Source organism: Ammospiza nelsoni, chromosome 10, assembly GCF_027579445.1.
Source record: "Ammospiza nelsoni isolate bAmmNel1 chromosome 10, bAmmNel1.pri, whole genome shotgun sequence".
Classification (NCBI taxonomy): domain Eukaryota; kingdom Metazoa; phylum Chordata; class Aves; order Passeriformes; family Passerellidae; genus Ammospiza; species Ammospiza nelsoni.
The window spans coordinates 5817343-5835336 of NC_080642.1; the positions used below are offsets into that span (position 1 = coordinate 5817343).

Consider the following 17994-nt stretch of genomic DNA (forward strand, 5'->3'; position numbering starts at 1 on the left):
GGTGTGCTTGAAGGGCTTTTTGAAATGTAGATTTTTTGAATGTACTAGAATAGTACATGATACATACCAAGATAGAAGAGAGCTCTTAAATACTGTTGTGCAGCTAATTTATATTGTTTCATTTACTCTTATGTAAGGATTGAAAGAGTTGAAAGCAGAATTAGATAAGAAAATGCCACTGGATTTCTATTGACCCTAATAACAGTAGGGACCCTTTAGTAAAATTAAGAGATTTGGATCATTTTTTTTCCTAGCACTAAAATTTGATTTGAAAATCTCTCTACAAGTGGTGGAATGTGTTTGGAAGTTGCTGTATTTTAAATCAAATTTTCCAGACACACTGCTGCTTGTTTTGAGTAAGAATGGGACCTTCCATGATGGCAAAGTCACTTGCTATATAGAATTATAAGCCAATGTATCTTGTACTGAACTGCTTTATCTTAAATAATCTATCAGTCAATAAAAGAACAGGTTGTGCTATGGATTAGGGAACAGGTTTTGCACAGCTCTGTTTCTTGAGGCTGGATTCTGTGGTGTCTAATCTGTGGACAAGTTTCTGTATTCCTTTACATCTGCCACTCTCTCTCTCTCTCTTGATTTCTTCCATGTTTTTTCCCTCTTCCATTAAGGAAGAAGCTGTTCAGATTTTATTAATGCCATCTCAGTCACGTATTCACAGCATCTGCCTCTTGTCTGCTCAAGATCCCATTTTCATTAAACTTGCAGGGAATATACTGAGATATTTCCTCCTGTGAAATAAGTTTCCTGTGCCAACTAATCAGTGGCTCAGTCATTTCTGTGGATCAGGACACAAAAATGGACAAGCTTAGAAAGTGGACTTAGGCAATATTTGCAATAATAGGGCTGGTGTTGTACCTCATAAAGCACAAACTGCACTGCTGATACTGTAAACACCATGAGGGGGGGAATTGTTTGTGCAGTGGGTTCTCAGGAGGCTTGTCCATATTTTGGAACTGCTTGCAAATATGGTGAGAAGAATTGCTAATAATGCTATTTGAATATGTAATTAGCAGGTTGATATAACCCACAGCTACTTGCATCATCTTTTTTTTTCTGTTTTCCTGGTACATTCATAAGCATTGTTAACCATCACTCTTAAGAATCATGCATTGCTACTTTCTAAATTATTTGTGGCAGAACTGTTGCTGATAATCAAAAAATTGGAGGGAAAAGATGCCATGCTTATTTAATTATCTTTAAGCATTGGGGTCTTGCTGGATCAGAGGTTCTAGAAACAGGATCTAAGCTCTTCAGATGCAGTGAGAGAATAGTGTAGGAAACCCTCTGTTCTCATGGTTGCTGTAATCCTGGTGAGACAAAAGTGTGATGTGATTTTCTGCTCTCTGCCCATGAAATAACAGCTTAAACTTGAGCCCAGATGTGGCTCCTATCCACAGAACATCAGAGTAGAGCTGCTTCAGTCATGCTTTATTTTCAGCTGGAAAGAGAAGGTTCTGCTGGAACATTCCATGCCTCAGTGTGCACGTTTGTAATTTTCTGGAGCTCTGGGGTTAGCAGGTAACCAGTCCAGTGTAGCCCCTAGAAAATAATGAAGGCTGATTACCTGATTGGTTTTGTGCTGTGTGGTGCTTACAAGGTGCAAGGATGGTCCCAGCTGAGAAGAGAGCAGGGACAGGATCTTCAGAGAGTCTGACTTTGCACTCAGGTGGAAGATAACAAATACAGCTTGAGGCCAGTACCTGCTGCACTGCTTCCCTGCTGATCACCAGTCACTGATGGGCAGCTTTTATGCATGATGCTGGAGATCCACAGAGGCTGCAGTCTGTGCTCTTTGGTAGGTTCTGTGTTCAGATCATTAATATAACCCCTAATTAAGTGTTCATTCAGGTGCACACTGGCCCCAGGTGAGCTAAAACACATTAAAGCCACCTGTGAAAGGCCCCTGTTTCTTGTTGTTTCTTTTCTTTTTCCTCAGCAAATAGTCATGCTCAGCTTGCTTATTTTGGACCCAGTATCTGCCAGTAGGTTTGTGGCCAAAGTCCCACAGTAAAGCTTGTTTGAAATGTGGAGCAGAGAGCTGGGCACTGTTACCAGTGTGCCAGTGCAAAAGGGAAATGTTTCCTCTGCCACATGTCAGAGAAGGTGCAGTTAACATGGAGAAGCAGCTTTGAGTTTTCCCCTTGGAGCCAAACTGAGTTCTACAGACTGTTGCAGTCTCTCTCTTCACTGCTTCAGCCATATCATCTTTAAAAGGCAATTTAATGGTGCCTGGTGGTGTGTGGAGTTTACAGGGCTAAACTGTCCCCAGGTACCCGTCAGGGCCTTTGGTAAAGCAGCAGGTGTCTCACATTAGGTTAAATTGAGTCCAGAATGTTTTATGGGGTAATTTAATATACTGAATTGGAACAGTCACATTTTTTAAGGTAACTCTAAAAACTGAGAACTTAAGCAGCCATAAATAACTAAAGGGTTAACAGTGGGCACCAGGATTTGTTTTCAAGGGTTCTGCTGTTTCCAGTTTGTTCTGAGATGTTTATGGCTTTGGGAGAGGGACAATGCATACATCCAAAATCATAAGGAGCAGATTTTGCTGTTGGATCGTTTTGCAATCTAAAATAATCCATTCATTTGAATAGCTGTGCACTGGTTTACCTGAAGGAATTAATCTACAATCTTGAGCCTTGTAAAAAAATATGCAGAGCTTTCTTTGGCTTCTTTGTGCTTGGACAATTTATGTCTGGTAAAGTGTTCATGTATTTAAGATGAAAATGGAATCAACAATGCACATTTATTGTTGATGTAGTTGTGCTGTCACTGTTGTAAAGTTAAAAAGCAGCAATTATAGCTGAAATCTGAAAGCTGTTTTGTAATTTCACATGTGTGACGCAACTTCTTACTAGAGATTGTAGCCATGGCAGCAGTGCTTGCTGCACTTTGTGAATAGCAGACATGTAGTTACTTTCTCCCACTAAAACTGAGGAATTTAATAGTTTTTGTTTGGTTTTTTTTTAAAGTGCAAAGTTTTTAAAACTCTTTAAAAGAAAAAATAATCTGTATTTCCTGTTTTGTGTGCTACTAAATAAACCAGGGATTAATAAAAAGATACTGGATATGGAGGCAGGAAAAGGTAATAATTATTTTAAATCCTGCCTCTTACATCATTTAGCTATGATGAGTCCCTAGTTCTCCCACCCTACTTTTTGTGCAGTCAAATCCTGTCTGAATATCTGAATATGAACATGAATTAAAAACAGAACAAAACCATAATAAATGAACCTACCATTTGGGCAATCCCTTTTCCTGCATTACATTTAAGGTCTGTAATATATTTTTGCATCTGAGCTAATCATCTTCTAATTCTCCTGCTCATCTGACTGGAGTTCTCTCAAAGAATCCCTTTGATCTGTGGATTGCTTGTTTGTGTAAGATAGGTAGGATTAAGTGACTCACAGGTTCAACTTGCATCTGCTTATCTGAATTCAAGATATCTGAATGCAAGATGAGTGTCAAGGTCTTGGCAAAGCACAGTATTAGATATATTTACTTACAGAAATGGCAAATAGTACTTTGCTATTTTTAGCATATTGCAAATACTAGACTGCTATTTTAATATTTTTTTCTGTCTTAGCTGTTCAGTAAAACAGAACTGAACACCAAATGAGGCTCAGACTGAATGCCATTTACTCATGTAATTTACATACTTGTAAAGCCACAAAGAACTGTGCATAAACATTCCTTAATACCAGCAGCTAGGAGATAAATTGAAAATTATATACATACACAAGAAGAAAAAGAAGGTTCTAAAATGTAGAAGGAAGAAGACAATTGAACTGAGAAACAGAGGAGTAGTAAAAAGTCCTCAGGTTCCTGTGAAATCAGAGTTGTTTGGAAACATCATATACCTGCAGTCATTCCTCAGACCATTTGGAGACATTTGGAAAGTCATCAGTAGAACAGGCCAGTGAATAGTAAGATAATTCTTAAAAACCTGAATTACTTCTGTCTGAAAAATTAATATAGCTTTGTATCAGTGAGCTTTGTATCAATTCCAAATATGCAGAGTATTGCACAGAAAGGTCATCTCATTTCATGGGGGTATTTGCCACATTACCATTTGATTTTGGCCATATCAGAATCGAATCCTCTTTATTTTTCAGTTCTCTATGAAAGAAACACCTGAGGTTTTCCAGAAAAGCTGCTGCAGGTTATGGTACTTGGAGGCTTTTGTCCTTGACTTTGGGGAAGTTTGCTTGATATTCTGGCCCAGATCTGTGGATATTTGGAAACTAATTGCCAGTTCCAGCTCAAACTTTGTTGTTCTAATGAGACAAAATAAAAGCTATTTGTCTGACAGGAGGCAGATCCAAACGTTTGAGTAAGATAGACTGAAGTTTTAAATTTAATTTTATTTTTTTAATGTTCTGTAAACTTCTGTTTTCTCTCTTAACTGTAGAGTAAATGTGTCCAGAAATCCTGATGCCAGTGTAGGCAAACATTCAGTGTGTGCTGTGTCCTTGAAGAGGTAAACTAAGCAAGAACATCTTACAGATAATAACATGGATAATAGGGAAGGTCAACTCAAGATGTTTTAGTGACATTATTTTCAAAACTGAGGCATTTTCAGGGTGGTGTTTATATCACAGGCAAACCCGTTAAGGTGCTAGAAGCACTGCAGCTTGGTACAGAGCAATCTGTGGTGAGAATGTGGTGCATGGGAAAGCCTCCATCTCAGCAGTAATTAAAAAAAAAATTAAATTATGTGTTTTAACACTGTTGTTGTTAATGGTCACCTGTGTTGCTTTGTCCCCTCAGCTTTCTCTGCTGGAGGATGCAGGGTTTGGTGGTGTTCTCGTTTACACTGATCCTTGTGACTTGCCAAAGACTGCAGACCTTGCTGACAAAGCCTTCATGGTCTCCTTGAACAGCGGGGGAGATCCATCCACGCCTGGTTATGCCAGCATTGGTAAGTACTGGTCAGGGCATTTTAATTCTGTGCAGATTGTAAAAATGGGAGTTAAAGCACTAAACCAAATCTTGCTGGCAAGAGAGGCTCTGAGTAAGGAAGTAGTGTGTAATACAGCAGGGCTTAAAGGATGGAATCCAGTCTCAAAAGTGCTTTAAATTCTTGGCACAAAGTCTGCGCTCTCAATAGTTTATTGGGTTTTATATTTGAGTATTCACACACTGAACCATTATTACTACCTGTTTTTTCTTATCCCATGAACCAAAGCCAAGACTGTCAAGTACTGATCCAGTACTTTCAGAGCATTTTCCACAGGATATGTCCCCACTGAAAGAATTATTCCCTTCATTCTGTCCTCCTCTTTCATAGTAGCAGAAATTAAAATATTTGGTCAGTAGGTACAAGTGAAATGTCATTAGATATTTATATTTTTAAAGTGTTAAGAGAAAATAATGTTTATAGTATCCAAATGCTACTATCACTTGAATAGGGTGTGTTCATTTAGCCTTGCCCAGATAGATTTGGTTATTAATTATGCTTCTCTAAATACATGTATTTTTGAAAGGTGGGAAATACAGATTTGATTTCAAGGAACAACATGGTCTCAAGGAACAACATCATCTTATATAATTTTATGTGGGATGTTTTTGAAGCAATGTTAACAATAAATAGAAGTAGCAGCATATTTGACTTGTATGTGCTGCCTAAATCTCCATTCTGGCAGTTCAGTGAGTGTGTGTTCTGCTTCTCTGCAGCTTTTTCAGCTTTACAGCCCTTTTTATTATCTAACTATTTGGAAATGTATTAAGCAGCAGTCTATGATTTTGTGACAAGGCTTCATCAAGAATATTTTGTCCGGTTACTGGCTCAGACATCTAAAGTTTGACTTGAATTGGCACTAAATCAACTGAGGCAACGTGGAGATACGTCATGCCTAGAATGGCAGAAAATAGAAATATTTGCCTGGTTGTCAAAGAAGGGTGTTAGCTATTCACAGCATGAATGCCTTGACAGCTCGGTGGGAAAGAAATTGCACATTTTCTCAGTGTCTCAGTGTACCTGACCTAGTGTTCTTAAAAGTGCCCTGGGAGCTACAGAGGTAAATATAACACTCTTCAAGCTTTATTCTTGCTCATTTCATGGAGCTATTTGAAAAACAGTTTGTGGTGTCTCTGTCTGGCTGACTCCTTAATGTTTTATTTACCCTACATGAAAAGTAAAGCTAATTAAAACAGATACACCAACATGAAGATGCCACTTCAGTTTTTAAACCTTATGTGTTAGTTTTCTGTCAGTAAATGATCTCATCTGCAGTGTGCATTCCAATCTCCAATTTGGGAAAGAGAAGCTTAATTATATGGACAATGGTGTTACAAGTGCATTGATGGTTTCTGGTAGAAGCCTTAGTGTGGCTGGTCTGTGATTTGAAGTTTCTGAGCAGCATTCATAGGCAGGAGCAGGTTATCATGCTTAAGATCCTTGTTATTTTGATCATTGAGTGCCATGATGAGCTGGAAAGAGCTCACAGGAATACTTGAGAAAACCCTTTTTATTTTTTAATGGTTTTGTCACTGGAAGGTAGATCAGATTGAAGTAATTCCTGTGTTTCTGATGATGATTTTGCTTCTCTGGAGACTGTGAATTGACTTGCTTAGAGGTAGCTCATGCCTGGGACAGCCACAAATGCATCTGGAGTGCAGGCTTTTCCCTGGGGGATGCACTTGGATGTGTAGTGGTTAAACTGCCTTGTGTGGCATAAAAGAGCCAGAGAACCCGGGCTGCCCCTTTCACTTTGATTCACAGACTGTAATAAGCACTACAAGAGATTTTATTGGAAGCTCCTGCCTAAGTTATTGGCATATCTTTGACACCATCTGCACTTCACACTTTGCCAGAAGAACTGTTACTATCACAAGCTCGAGGCTGCTCCTACCAGAATTCTCCCTTTTACTGGGAAATTCCTGATAGGATTAGTGATCCAAAGCCAGTCTTGTACTTGGTGAATAAAAGGTAGGAAACTTGGATTTTCTTGCTGCTGCCTTTGTTTCTCCTGTTCTTTTAGTCTGAAGACAAATTTCTCAGTGGTATCAGAGTACTGGAATGCTTCAGTGTTTTCCTAGAAAAAAAAGTCTTCAGGAAACGGTATAATTTACAGATCTTTTCTCAAAGTTGACAACATTTTAAAATGGGATTTATGTAATAGTTCTGAGAGAATTTTGGAGTTCTCATGAGGTTTCAGCTCACATTTTCTGTTTCATGAAGATTAAATGCTGCAGTTCTGCATATGAATCATCTTGAATGTATAGAAATAGCTGGAGGATGGGTTTGAGATGCCAACTACCTACAAGCAGAATGATTTTATTGATCTCTGTTTAACAAAGGGGAAAAAGTAGTGATGAGAAGGGGAAGTGAACAGCACTTATTTGAAAGTTTCTGCAGCTCTGTTTCATAATTTAATTCTGCTGTTCTTAAGACTCTTCCAATCCTAGGTCCTATGAAACAATCATAGAATCCTTTTTGAGCATCATTTCTCTCTGTGATTCTGACTGCTAAAGACAAGTGTCCTTCATTTTTAAAAATCTTTCTTCTGTGTTCCTGTTTTTGAAATGAAATAGATCCAGGGGGTGGAACTCAAAGAAGTAATCATGCAGGATTACGAAACTTGCTGAGGAAATAGACTTGTGTAGCAAAAATTGTCTTGAAAATAAAGTTTAGAAGAATAGTGTAAAACTTGAGTGCTTTCCCATCTAGTTTTCTTTTTCCATTTTGACTTTTTGACTGCTGCGTTTCCTTTCACCCACGTTCATATGACAGACACATATTAGATTTCTCCATTGCTAGACTTCAGAGCTGTTTCAAATCAAATTTGTTTCCACACAGGAAATGGCTCAGTAAACAAAAATATGGATAGAATCCATTTGTCAATCCTACTATGTAAATAGAAAAGTGGCATTGTGATAAGCACTAAGAACCCTGCCCATGAGATAAGGTGCCTCATAATGGAATCCCTATCTGTTCAGAGGGAGAATAGAAATCATTTCATGAAGAGTTCAGATGGCATCATAGAAAAGACTGTGAGCTTTTAAATGCTGAAATATAACAGCTGTAAAATACAATCTTATGGTATCAGCTGGAGTTTGAAATGTAATGTTGTTTTAGGGAATTGTTATGCAGAGGTTATAGAAGTAAGAAAAAAGGGGTGTGTTTGGAAGTCATGCATGGTTCAGGTTATGGTTAACAGCTGGTCATGTGAGCCATATCACAGGAATTCGGGTGAAAAAATCAGTGACATGGGAAATGCATGGGAAATGTGACACTGGAAATCCCTGGAACTGTGAATAGTGCACATTCTTCAGACAGAAGAATTGACATGAGCTTTCCTCAAACACTGCTAATAGGATTTGATCTTAGGGACAAGGAAGGCAAGGAATTGTTAAGGATTTGATCCACTGCAGGCCACAGCTGAGGCCATCAGCAAAGCCAGTGATGCCTCTGGAAGTGTATTTATGAAGGAGCAAGGTTGCTGGATTGGCAGGGGAGTGAAACTGAGCCTGGAAAAGGGCAGGGTCACAGTGCTGTTCTAATCTTTTTGGGTTTGTTCCTCACCATCCCAATCTATTTTACCTGGCAATTGCTGACACTGTTTTGCCTGTGGTGGTAATTGATAAGTGATCTCTCTGTCTTTACCCTGATCAGTGATCTTTTCCATCTTACTTTCCTCTTACCCTGTGGAATAGGGATGATGAGAGTGTAGCTGGGGAGGGTCTAGAAGCTGGCCGAGGTTTACCCACCACACTCAGTTCAACAAAATTTAAACACTCAATATTCATCATAAAAACCCTGTGGCATTTACCTTTTCAGAAATGTGCCATTCTTTAATTGGGCTTAGCCAGTTCTTCTGCAGCAACCACAGGGAACTGCTGCCACTGCTTGGAGCGTGGGTAAGTGGTGCTTGCTGGCATGGAAGTGTGTCCCTGCTCATTTTTTAGTCATTCCTGTGATTCTGTAGGTTTGGTGTGCCCTGCCTGATACCTGAGTTTGTCCTTTCTGTCCTTCACTTCATGATATTTTATTCCTCTGAAGCCAGCAGCTGAGCAGAAGTTAGCTGGAAAACAGAACATTGTGTAATGGTTTTAACCATGCATATGCAACATATGTTCTAAAATGGTTTGTTATAAATCATTATGACTTTTTACAAGATGTCCTCAGCCCTGGTTTGTCTGTTCTTTTTGAGAACAAAGCACAGTCACAATAATATATTTTCTGTGCTTGCCTCTGTGGCTGTGGAAATGATTCTGGGAATGTTGTTTTTTTTTTCTTTTTCAAAATTTGTGTTTTTGTTTCTGCTAACAGCATTGGATAACTGAAATACAAAGATAATTTGTTGTAACATGACTGTCTGCAGTCAGGCTTCTGTGCACTGTGCTTTGATTTGCCTTGAGGACAGACTGAGGCTGAGGAGAAAGAAAAGCTCAAGTTTGATATTACAATTTAGGTGTGTGTATATATCTTTACATGTACTCTTGATCATTTTATTTTAGACTTACTACATAATTTCAGTGGTTGCCATAAAAAATGCAGAGTTTATCAGACCAGCTAGACTGCTCAATCTGATATAATGCATTATTTTCTGTATGAACAAAAATCAGTGCTAATGCAATAGAGAGGCAAGTCTTTGGAAAATACTGGCCTTTGAACAGTGAATGCAACAGGTAATAATTTCAGCAGATTTTCAATAATATCTGTAGCATCAGTGGTTCAAGAGGTGTCTAAATCCATGATCTGCCTCTTGAGATTCTTCAGGATGTAATAAAGCAAGTAAGCTTCTATGTAAGTATCAAATTACATACTCTGAGATTTTGGGATTTGTGGATTTTATTTTTTAGCTTTTTCTCCTGTCTGGCTTTCAGTTAGGTTTGCATGTATTTAAAACTGAGAGAATTAGTTGGACATCAAGATATTTTAGGCTCACAGGTTTGAGTGTGTGCACCTCTGTATTGCATATCAGATATCACTTTATCTTCTACTAAGCTGTCTATATTTTTTTCTTGGAAACAAATTTGAGTTGAAAACATTGTGATTTTATTAATTAGAGTATTAGAAGGAGAGAGGAGAAATCACTGGCAATGATACTGGAATAGCTTGCTAGCCCTGTTTTTATCATTTGACTTTTGCAAATGCCGTCATGAAACATATGGTCAAAACTTTCCTCAGTTTCAAGCAGAAAGTTATTAAAAAATTTGAATTTATAAGAGAAATGGAATGTACAAGTGATGAAGACCAGATTATTTGAAAACAACAAATCAGCACTTCCTATGCTGCAAAATTATCTCAGTGGAAAACATAATGACTAAATTCTTCCTGATGCCTTATAAGTTGCAGAGGACTTCTCAATGTTTTCAGCATTTCAGACTGTTTCAAACTACTGCTAAACAGCTGTGACTCACTACAGAATGTTTTCCAGTGGAGCTGCTTTTTCTCTCATCCAGCAAAAATAACATTTTAAATGGAGTCCAGATTAGACTTTTGAAGCTACCCTACTCACAAGTGCATTTGGAATATTTGAATCTCTTGTGCAGTCATGATTGCAATGAATCCTTCCATAGCTTTACTGACATACTTCAGCCCAGCATAATTAGTGCAAGTGAGCTGATTTATTCTGTGCTCACAAAACAGCAAACATCACTGCATGGCCGTGCACCCAGCTGGTGTCTTGGAACCTGCTCCTGCAGAGTCTGCTTGAAATCAGTTGTCTTTGCAGAAATTTGGGATGGGAGGCTCCTTTTTATGGGCCACGTGCTCTGTGGCCACTTCTTTGCTGCTTGACACCCTTCTCTGGCATTACTGTGTTTTTTCTTGGTTTTGTAGGTTTCAAAACTCTGATTGTAGTATTATGGTAGGATAACCTCAGTGTGCTATGCCTATCTTTCCTGTGTTTCTAATAGTTGAGTCTAATTAACACCTTCTTCCATTGCAGGTGGTATAGTATACGTTCTAAAAAAAAATTATACTAGAATAGGATAGAATTAGAGATTCTATCCAAATAAGACTGTTAAGACAGTGCAGATTTAAAACTGGCTGTTATCTTTTCAATGAAAGGTTAAGTTAAATTAAAACAAATGCTGGGTGGCAAAATGTGCATTTAGTGGCTTATTAGGTGTTAATTTAGTTTTGCACACAGAAAGATGATTTTGAAAAGAAGTTAATTCATTTTTAATTTTTTTAAAAAACTGAATTTTTCCATGTCAAAGTTGATAAAATATAAGGAAGAGGTAAAAGTTATGTGGTTGAACAATGTGACCATTTTGGACCCAACTCACTGTAAGTTTTGTGTCTTTTTCTAATTGATTTTGTATGTGCAAAGTAAGTTTTTGAAGAAGACTGTGTTTTTTTCAAGCATGTTGCTAATATGACATGTCAGAGAAAAAGACAGGCATTTCTGGTAGATTATTATCTATACATAATTATTAAAGGTGCTGTAATTGCCAGAAACATGACTGTCTCATAGTGCAAACTCTAGTCAGATTCAACATTAATTCTGTCCAAAAGGGAAAAATGTCAGAACCAAAATAAATAGCCCTCACAGAAAGATAAAATATATATATATAAATATATATATATATATATATATATATACACACATAATGATTTATATATATATATATATATGGAATTGTATTTCTTATAAAGCTTGCCGATCTTTCTCATACATTTGTAAGTTTGTGAGTGTCTGTATAACCATAGTATTTTGGTATTTTATCCTCCCTCCTGTGCTGAAGTTGGGATATCACAATGCAACTCTTAGATGTTGCAGCCAGCACCTGCAAGTACACCTGCTCAGTAGCAACAGCACCATAAAGTAAGCTGCCTGATTGTTTAAGCAATTAAAGATATAATTACTTTTATAATTGAATTTTTTTCCTGGTGCTGTTTGAATACTGAAAGCCAGACTAAACCAAACCATCTTTAACGTGACTTGATCTCTGTTCCAGCCCACTGCTTTTCCATATCCAGCAGCTGCATAAAAAAGATAATAGCACCTCTTCCTACTTTCAGACAGGTAGGAACTCCCCCAAAAGAAAACCTAATCATCTTGAAATGGAGATGTGGAAAATATGCCATTGTTGCATAAATGAATACTATCATATTATATAGCATTCATCTGCAGAGCTCTGAAAGACATGAGTAATTCAGTGAGTTTGGGTTGGGCCAGTTTTCCAAAGCATTTTGCTTGTACTTTTCAAAGACAGTTCTGTTGGATTTTTTGCAGGGGGGGTGTTGGTTTTTTAGGCTTTGTTTTTTAGACTGTTGGGGTTTTCTTTTGTTTTTTAGACACTGTTTTCCTTTCAGAGACAGGAAAATGCTCTGCCCAGGTGAACTGGTGTGGGGAAGGACAGAGGAAGGTGTTGATTGCAGTGACAGTGTTCTCCAGGGTGTGGGGGATCATGGAGTGCCTGGGATCTCCCTAATCCCACTGTCAGTAAAGGAGTTTCAGAATAAATGATTTTGATAAACCTGTGAGACTTTGAGAACTTGAGAATTCAGTTTCAATTAAGAAAAGCATTTGCACAAAGTGTAACTTTCAATACTTCTTATATAGTAATTTTACATAGCTGACAGGTGGGTCTATTCAGTTAATGAAACAAAAAGAAGAGTGAAGCCCCTTGGGTTATTTAAAACCGCATTGATGTCATAGATATTTTAGAATAATAATATAATGATTTGCATATTTATTTAAAATATTGTGCTATAGGGACCACCCTTTACAAAATATATAATGAACAAATTAGGCAGCTTGTGCTGCCTAATAAGAGGGAATTTTTTTCTTCTTCTAGCAGATGTCAGCTGAAGCTGACACGTGGTGACAGTCTATTCCTTTCTGGTGTAATGCTCATAACAAAGAGACTAAATTTAGAATAGCTGGCTTACTCATGTTTTAAAATGCCTAGGTTTGTTGGGGTTTTTTTCTTGATTTCCAAGCATCAGTGGTCTTTCAGCTAGTTCACTTAGTGATTTCTGCCAAGGCTAGTTTAATCCATGACCGCAAGGGATTTTCAGCAGTATTTTGCATACTCTGGAAGAGCTGAACCACACATTGCCAAGCCTTTTGCAGTTACAACGTGGGCAGTGCTAATTTTTCTATGGTAATTTTTGTATAAAATCCATTTTCCTTACTGTAGTAGCAAATTAGGTGTGAAGGTGAGGTAAAACTAAGAATTAATTCCCTTCTAGGTTACTCTGCTCCCTCTCAAAACTGCTGCAATAGATATGACTTTGAGTTTTGCTGGTAAGAGGCAAAATATTTCTCTGGGCCAGTAGTGGAACGTGCTGCTCACTGAAAAATGAGATGAAACACCTGGCATGGACTTCTTTGAGGAATTTTTCTAAAGTTCCCCTGAAAGATAGTACAGGCTTTGCAAGGATGGCGTGAGTGGAAAAAGGTCTTGAGTTAACATCAGGTGACTCGTGCAAGGAGAGTTGTATAAATGTTATCTGGGACATTTAATTGAAGTGCTTTTGGCAGGGTTTTTTGTTTATTCGTTTGGTTTGTTTTGGAATTTTTTTGTTGGTTGGTTTGGGTTGGGTTTTTTTGTTGTTTTTTTAAGGACGGGGGTGGATGGCATGAAATTCAGTAGTACCAAAAAAATGTAGGTACTAAATAACTATTGCTGTATTTGATTAATTTTACTTTGGAGTCATCTTAGGTCATTAGATGCTCTTACCTCTTTTTTATTAGTATTCTGGTTTTGAAGTGAAAGCATTAATTTCTAAGCATCAAGATATTGGAGGAAGTGTCCTGCCTCAAAGAGCAGCTTGGCTGCTAATACATCAATTACAAAAATAAATATAATACATCTAATACATCAATTAAATAATACATCTAATTATCTGATACATCAATTAAAAAATAAATAAATTCCAAAACAGAACACAAATGAGGAAGACATGCATGGATTTTAAGTAGGTGTCATAACCGCATCATTCATGCTTTTTAATGTAATTTTTGTTTTTTAATACAACACATCAAAGCCTAATAAAGAGCTGAGCTGAAAGGACTTAGGCAGGAGCAGTAGTCTGGTCAACAATGCTTTCCAGAAGTTGTAGCTTCACTTTTATTTTTTGAGTTTCTGGCAATTTCATCTTAAACAAAATGCATCTGTGTTTCTAGAGTCTGGGTTTATCCTCTGATTTACCCAAAGGACCTGTAATTGTGAACTTTGGAGCCCTAATTTAGGAATTAGTGCTTTAAGATAAGATTTAGGTGCATCTCTCATTTGCTTTGTAAGATGAAAAGTTGAATTGCAAATCTTGTAATAGATTTACAAATCCTAAAGTATATGTAGAAATACTGCAAGAGGCTTACAAATTGTAGCATAAATCTTGATAAAGTAATTTTTAGCTACACAAATCTATACTCATTTCTAAGTTAAAATCTCTGTAATCCTGGCAGAGATAATTCTTGAATTTTAATGTCTTTCCTGTTTTTGGGTCGGGTTCTTTCTGCTTTGTTTCTACAGGACTTTTGTTTATTAAAATACTTTGTCTCAATTGCTCCTTCAACTTCATGCAATAAAAAAGAATTTAGACAGGACTTTCCATTCATAGAAGCTGGTACAAAAACTGTTCCCTGATGGTTCTTTTATAGCAGAAAAGGACAACTGAAACTTGCAGGAAAGTGCTGTGATTTTGTAGGACGTTCCTCTCCTGGCGTGCACACCTCACCATGGGTCAGCTTGTGAACAGGCATCTTAATGTCTTGCCTTGCCTTAGGATGAATAAAATCCTGTCTTTCGCTTTCCATTGTTATTTTCTCGTTGAATATTTGAGTCCTGTGAACACCAGATTTACAGTTGGGTGGGCAGGCCCTGGAGCAGGTTGCACAGACAGTTTCTTTCTCAGAGAAGATGCCCAAAAGCTGCTCCTGAGCTGCTTCACCTGACACTGCTTTGAGCAGGCTGGGCTGGGGCCTCTCCAGAGGTCCTCTCCAACCTGAGCTGTGATTCTGTATAAGGAGCACAAATTTTGAATAAATTCAGCTTTACAGATGTTGTTTTTGCTGATAGAGGTATTAGGATGAAGTCACAGTATAAGGGAGCTCTGGGTGGCCTAAAAGAGCCTGGGAACTGTGACACAAAGTCAGAAACCCCAGAGCTGTTACACCTTAAAATGTTCTCCCTTACAGCCCAGCTGGTCAGTGCACACTGTGTGCAGCACTCGTGGGAAAGGTGTCTGTGGGATTGGAAGGGAAACAAATTACTGGACTAAATACAAGAAGCGCAGCCTGAACTGCACAGTTTTCTCCACAGTTCAATTCTGACCCAAAACATTAATCAACAGAATGAGATGTTCATTTTAACTAAAACTCAGCTTCTTTTTTTTTTTTTCCTTTTCTTTTGAATCAACCATTATATTGTATTATTTGAATCAACTGTTATTATCAGCTGTGCTGTGTGATTAATTTCCTGATCTTCACTCTTGATCCAGAGTCTCAGGACTTCAGTCTCTGTGAGGACAAAGAAGGAGGTGTTTTTTTGTGTTGGTGGTATGCAGCCATTTAAATTAAAATAGGGGATACCTTCTGTGACACCTGTTGTAATTGGCAGGGGAAGAAGTGACTGATTCACCTGATTTAACATGTCCATCTAATGCAATTGCAACAATGGCAAGTATTAATTTGTGTCCCAATCTAAAGGATAAAAATAGCAGTAATTGTCAGAAGGGGAAGAAGCAGTGAATGTTTTGTGTGCTTTAACTTTAAAGAGAGAATTGGATGGATGAAATGTGTGTACTTTTGTTGTTGCAGACTGTACATTGCGGGCATTAAAGAAGATTTTTCACACAGTGCTGTGCAATGAGGAAGATGACACGATCAAATCTCATTTTAGGGTTTTCATTAAGTGGTTCCTGACATGTGAGAAATACAGTAGCCAGTTCTCTGACATACTCTGCAACTCTTAATGATATTGGTTTTTTCCCTTACTTTAAGGAATGGTCTTGAGAGTTCATAAGCAGTTTTTGAGAGTGCTGAAGGAGGCACAGCATCATCTAGTCAGATCCATCACTTGGTTTTTCTGAGATGTGGGATTGCTTGTGTATCAATATCTATCAGTTGTGCATGTCAGGAACTGCAGATGCACAAATATTTACAGCTGCTTTGCTTAGACTGGGTCTGATAGCCCAGCAAAGCTGAGCTATTATAGCTGAGCTAATGCACTGATATCCCAGTAACTGGGTGTGATCAGAAGGCAGGGATCCTCATATTAATTGGTTTTTACTTGCTGAACATGACTTTGCAGTACCCAGATTCCCTGTCTTCCAGCAGGACTCCAGTCACCTACTGCTTGCTCACTGAAGAATTAAATTGCTGGAACTACTATTTCTTAGTCTCTTGAAAAAACTTCTAAAGGCTAATGGACAACCTGCATAGCAAATTGATGTGCATTTTATATACAGTTTATCTAGAAAGCTTTACAAGTAAAGAAAAAAATCCTATTTTGGACATTTACTGACTTTTTCATGTTATTTTTTGACAAGTTTAATGCTGAATTATTGGTTGTCACATGTTTAAAGAACAAACACGGAGATTTAGAATTCCTGAACAGAAGAGATATTGCTGCTCCTGTTTTCTGAGTTGTGCAGGGAAATGCACAGAGCTAAAATCCCAACTGTAAAGTTAGTTGAAGAGACACTGAATTCTGGGTTCATTCATTTTGCCCACTGGAATATTCTGCTTTTCTTTTGCACTCCCTTTGGTTTATTTGCTGTGCAAATGTAAAGACATGAGTGCGTTTTAGTGGAAATTACAATTTTGTGTGATTAATTAAAACAAAATTTTAAAAATTATCTTAAAATAGAGATTTTTTCCAAACCTGTTTAGACACAATCCTGAGTAGTGTGCTCTGGGGAGACCCTGCTTGAGCAGGGAGGTTGGACTAGATGAGTTTGGGTGAATTTTTTTCAACCTCACCATTTCTGTCATTCTTTGAATGTAAATGAGTTGTAAGAGATGTCCTCATGACACAGATATCATTGCAAATTTATTCATTTTAGCTAACTAAAAATATTTATAGAGGAGAGAGGTTTAATATTTTAGTAATTATAATAATAGAAATTGCCTCAAACTCAAACATGTTTTGTATCTGTCATTTGTGACGCTGAATTTAAACTCTTTTTGAAAGTCTTATCCTGCCAGAGGGAGGGGGAATAAAAAAAAGAAAAGAATAAAGCAGAGGGAATAAAAGAAATGAATGTTTAAATAAATCCCCATAAAACATCCAGATACAGACCTGAGGCACTGATGTGTCCTGGACTAGATTTTGATGTGAGCATGTTTCTGTTCCAAATATAAAAACATGGATTTCCCTTTAGCTAAAAGCTGATGGGTTTTTTCATATATCCAGTTTTAAATAAGGTAGAAGAAAGTCTTTGGCCTTAAACTTCAGTGATGAAAAGGATGGTTTATTTTTAGCCTCTACTGAACTGCATTAGCAGAATTTACCAAGCAACATTTGTTATGATTTAAGGCTTGAAGAAGCACTTTTGCAGCTGAATTACCTTCTTGTTCTAACTGTAATTGTGCCCATCCATTGCATTTCTGAGTGGGTGTAGGTGCTAATTTGAGGACTGGAGCCTGTGGTGATTTGAGTGTGAGACCAATTAGAAGCACAAATGGGTAATTGGGGCTCCAATATGTTTAGGCAGTGTACAGCAATCTCACCTAGTCCTGTTTCAGGTTCTCCCTTCCTTGGTGCTGTTCTTTGTCTCAGATGTAGAAATCACTTCTGGAGGGAGAGTGTTGGAGGAAATGCATATTGCATCTTTTAATATTGCCTCCTGATACTGCCTTCCAATGCTGGTAGATAATGATGCTCCAGTTGTTGTGGAGTGCTTCCCAAAAAATGCTGATAACTCTTCAGTCCATTGGTCTGATTGAGGCTGGTGGCTGTGCAGCATCTTGCATGTGCAATTTGCAAAAACTAAGCTTTATTCAGTAAATTGTCCTCAACCAGAGACTGTGAATGTTCTAATTGCAGAGGCTGACTTGCTCA

At 37.8% G+C, this 17994-nt stretch overlaps 1 protein-coding gene across 1 annotated transcript in view; it reads left to right on the forward strand.

Annotated features, from left to right (window-relative positions):
* The window catches only part of NAALADL2 (N-acetylated alpha-linked acidic dipeptidase like 2), a 414540-nt gene that overhangs the window by 283157 nt on the left and 113389 nt on the right, over nucleotides 1-17994 (forward strand). The window contains exon 6 of the mRNA XM_059479300.1: nucleotides 4795-4945. Within this exon, the coding sequence (XP_059335283.1) occupies nucleotides 4795-4945 (151 nt within the window). The remainder of the gene's footprint in view (nucleotides 1-4794; nucleotides 4946-17994) is intronic.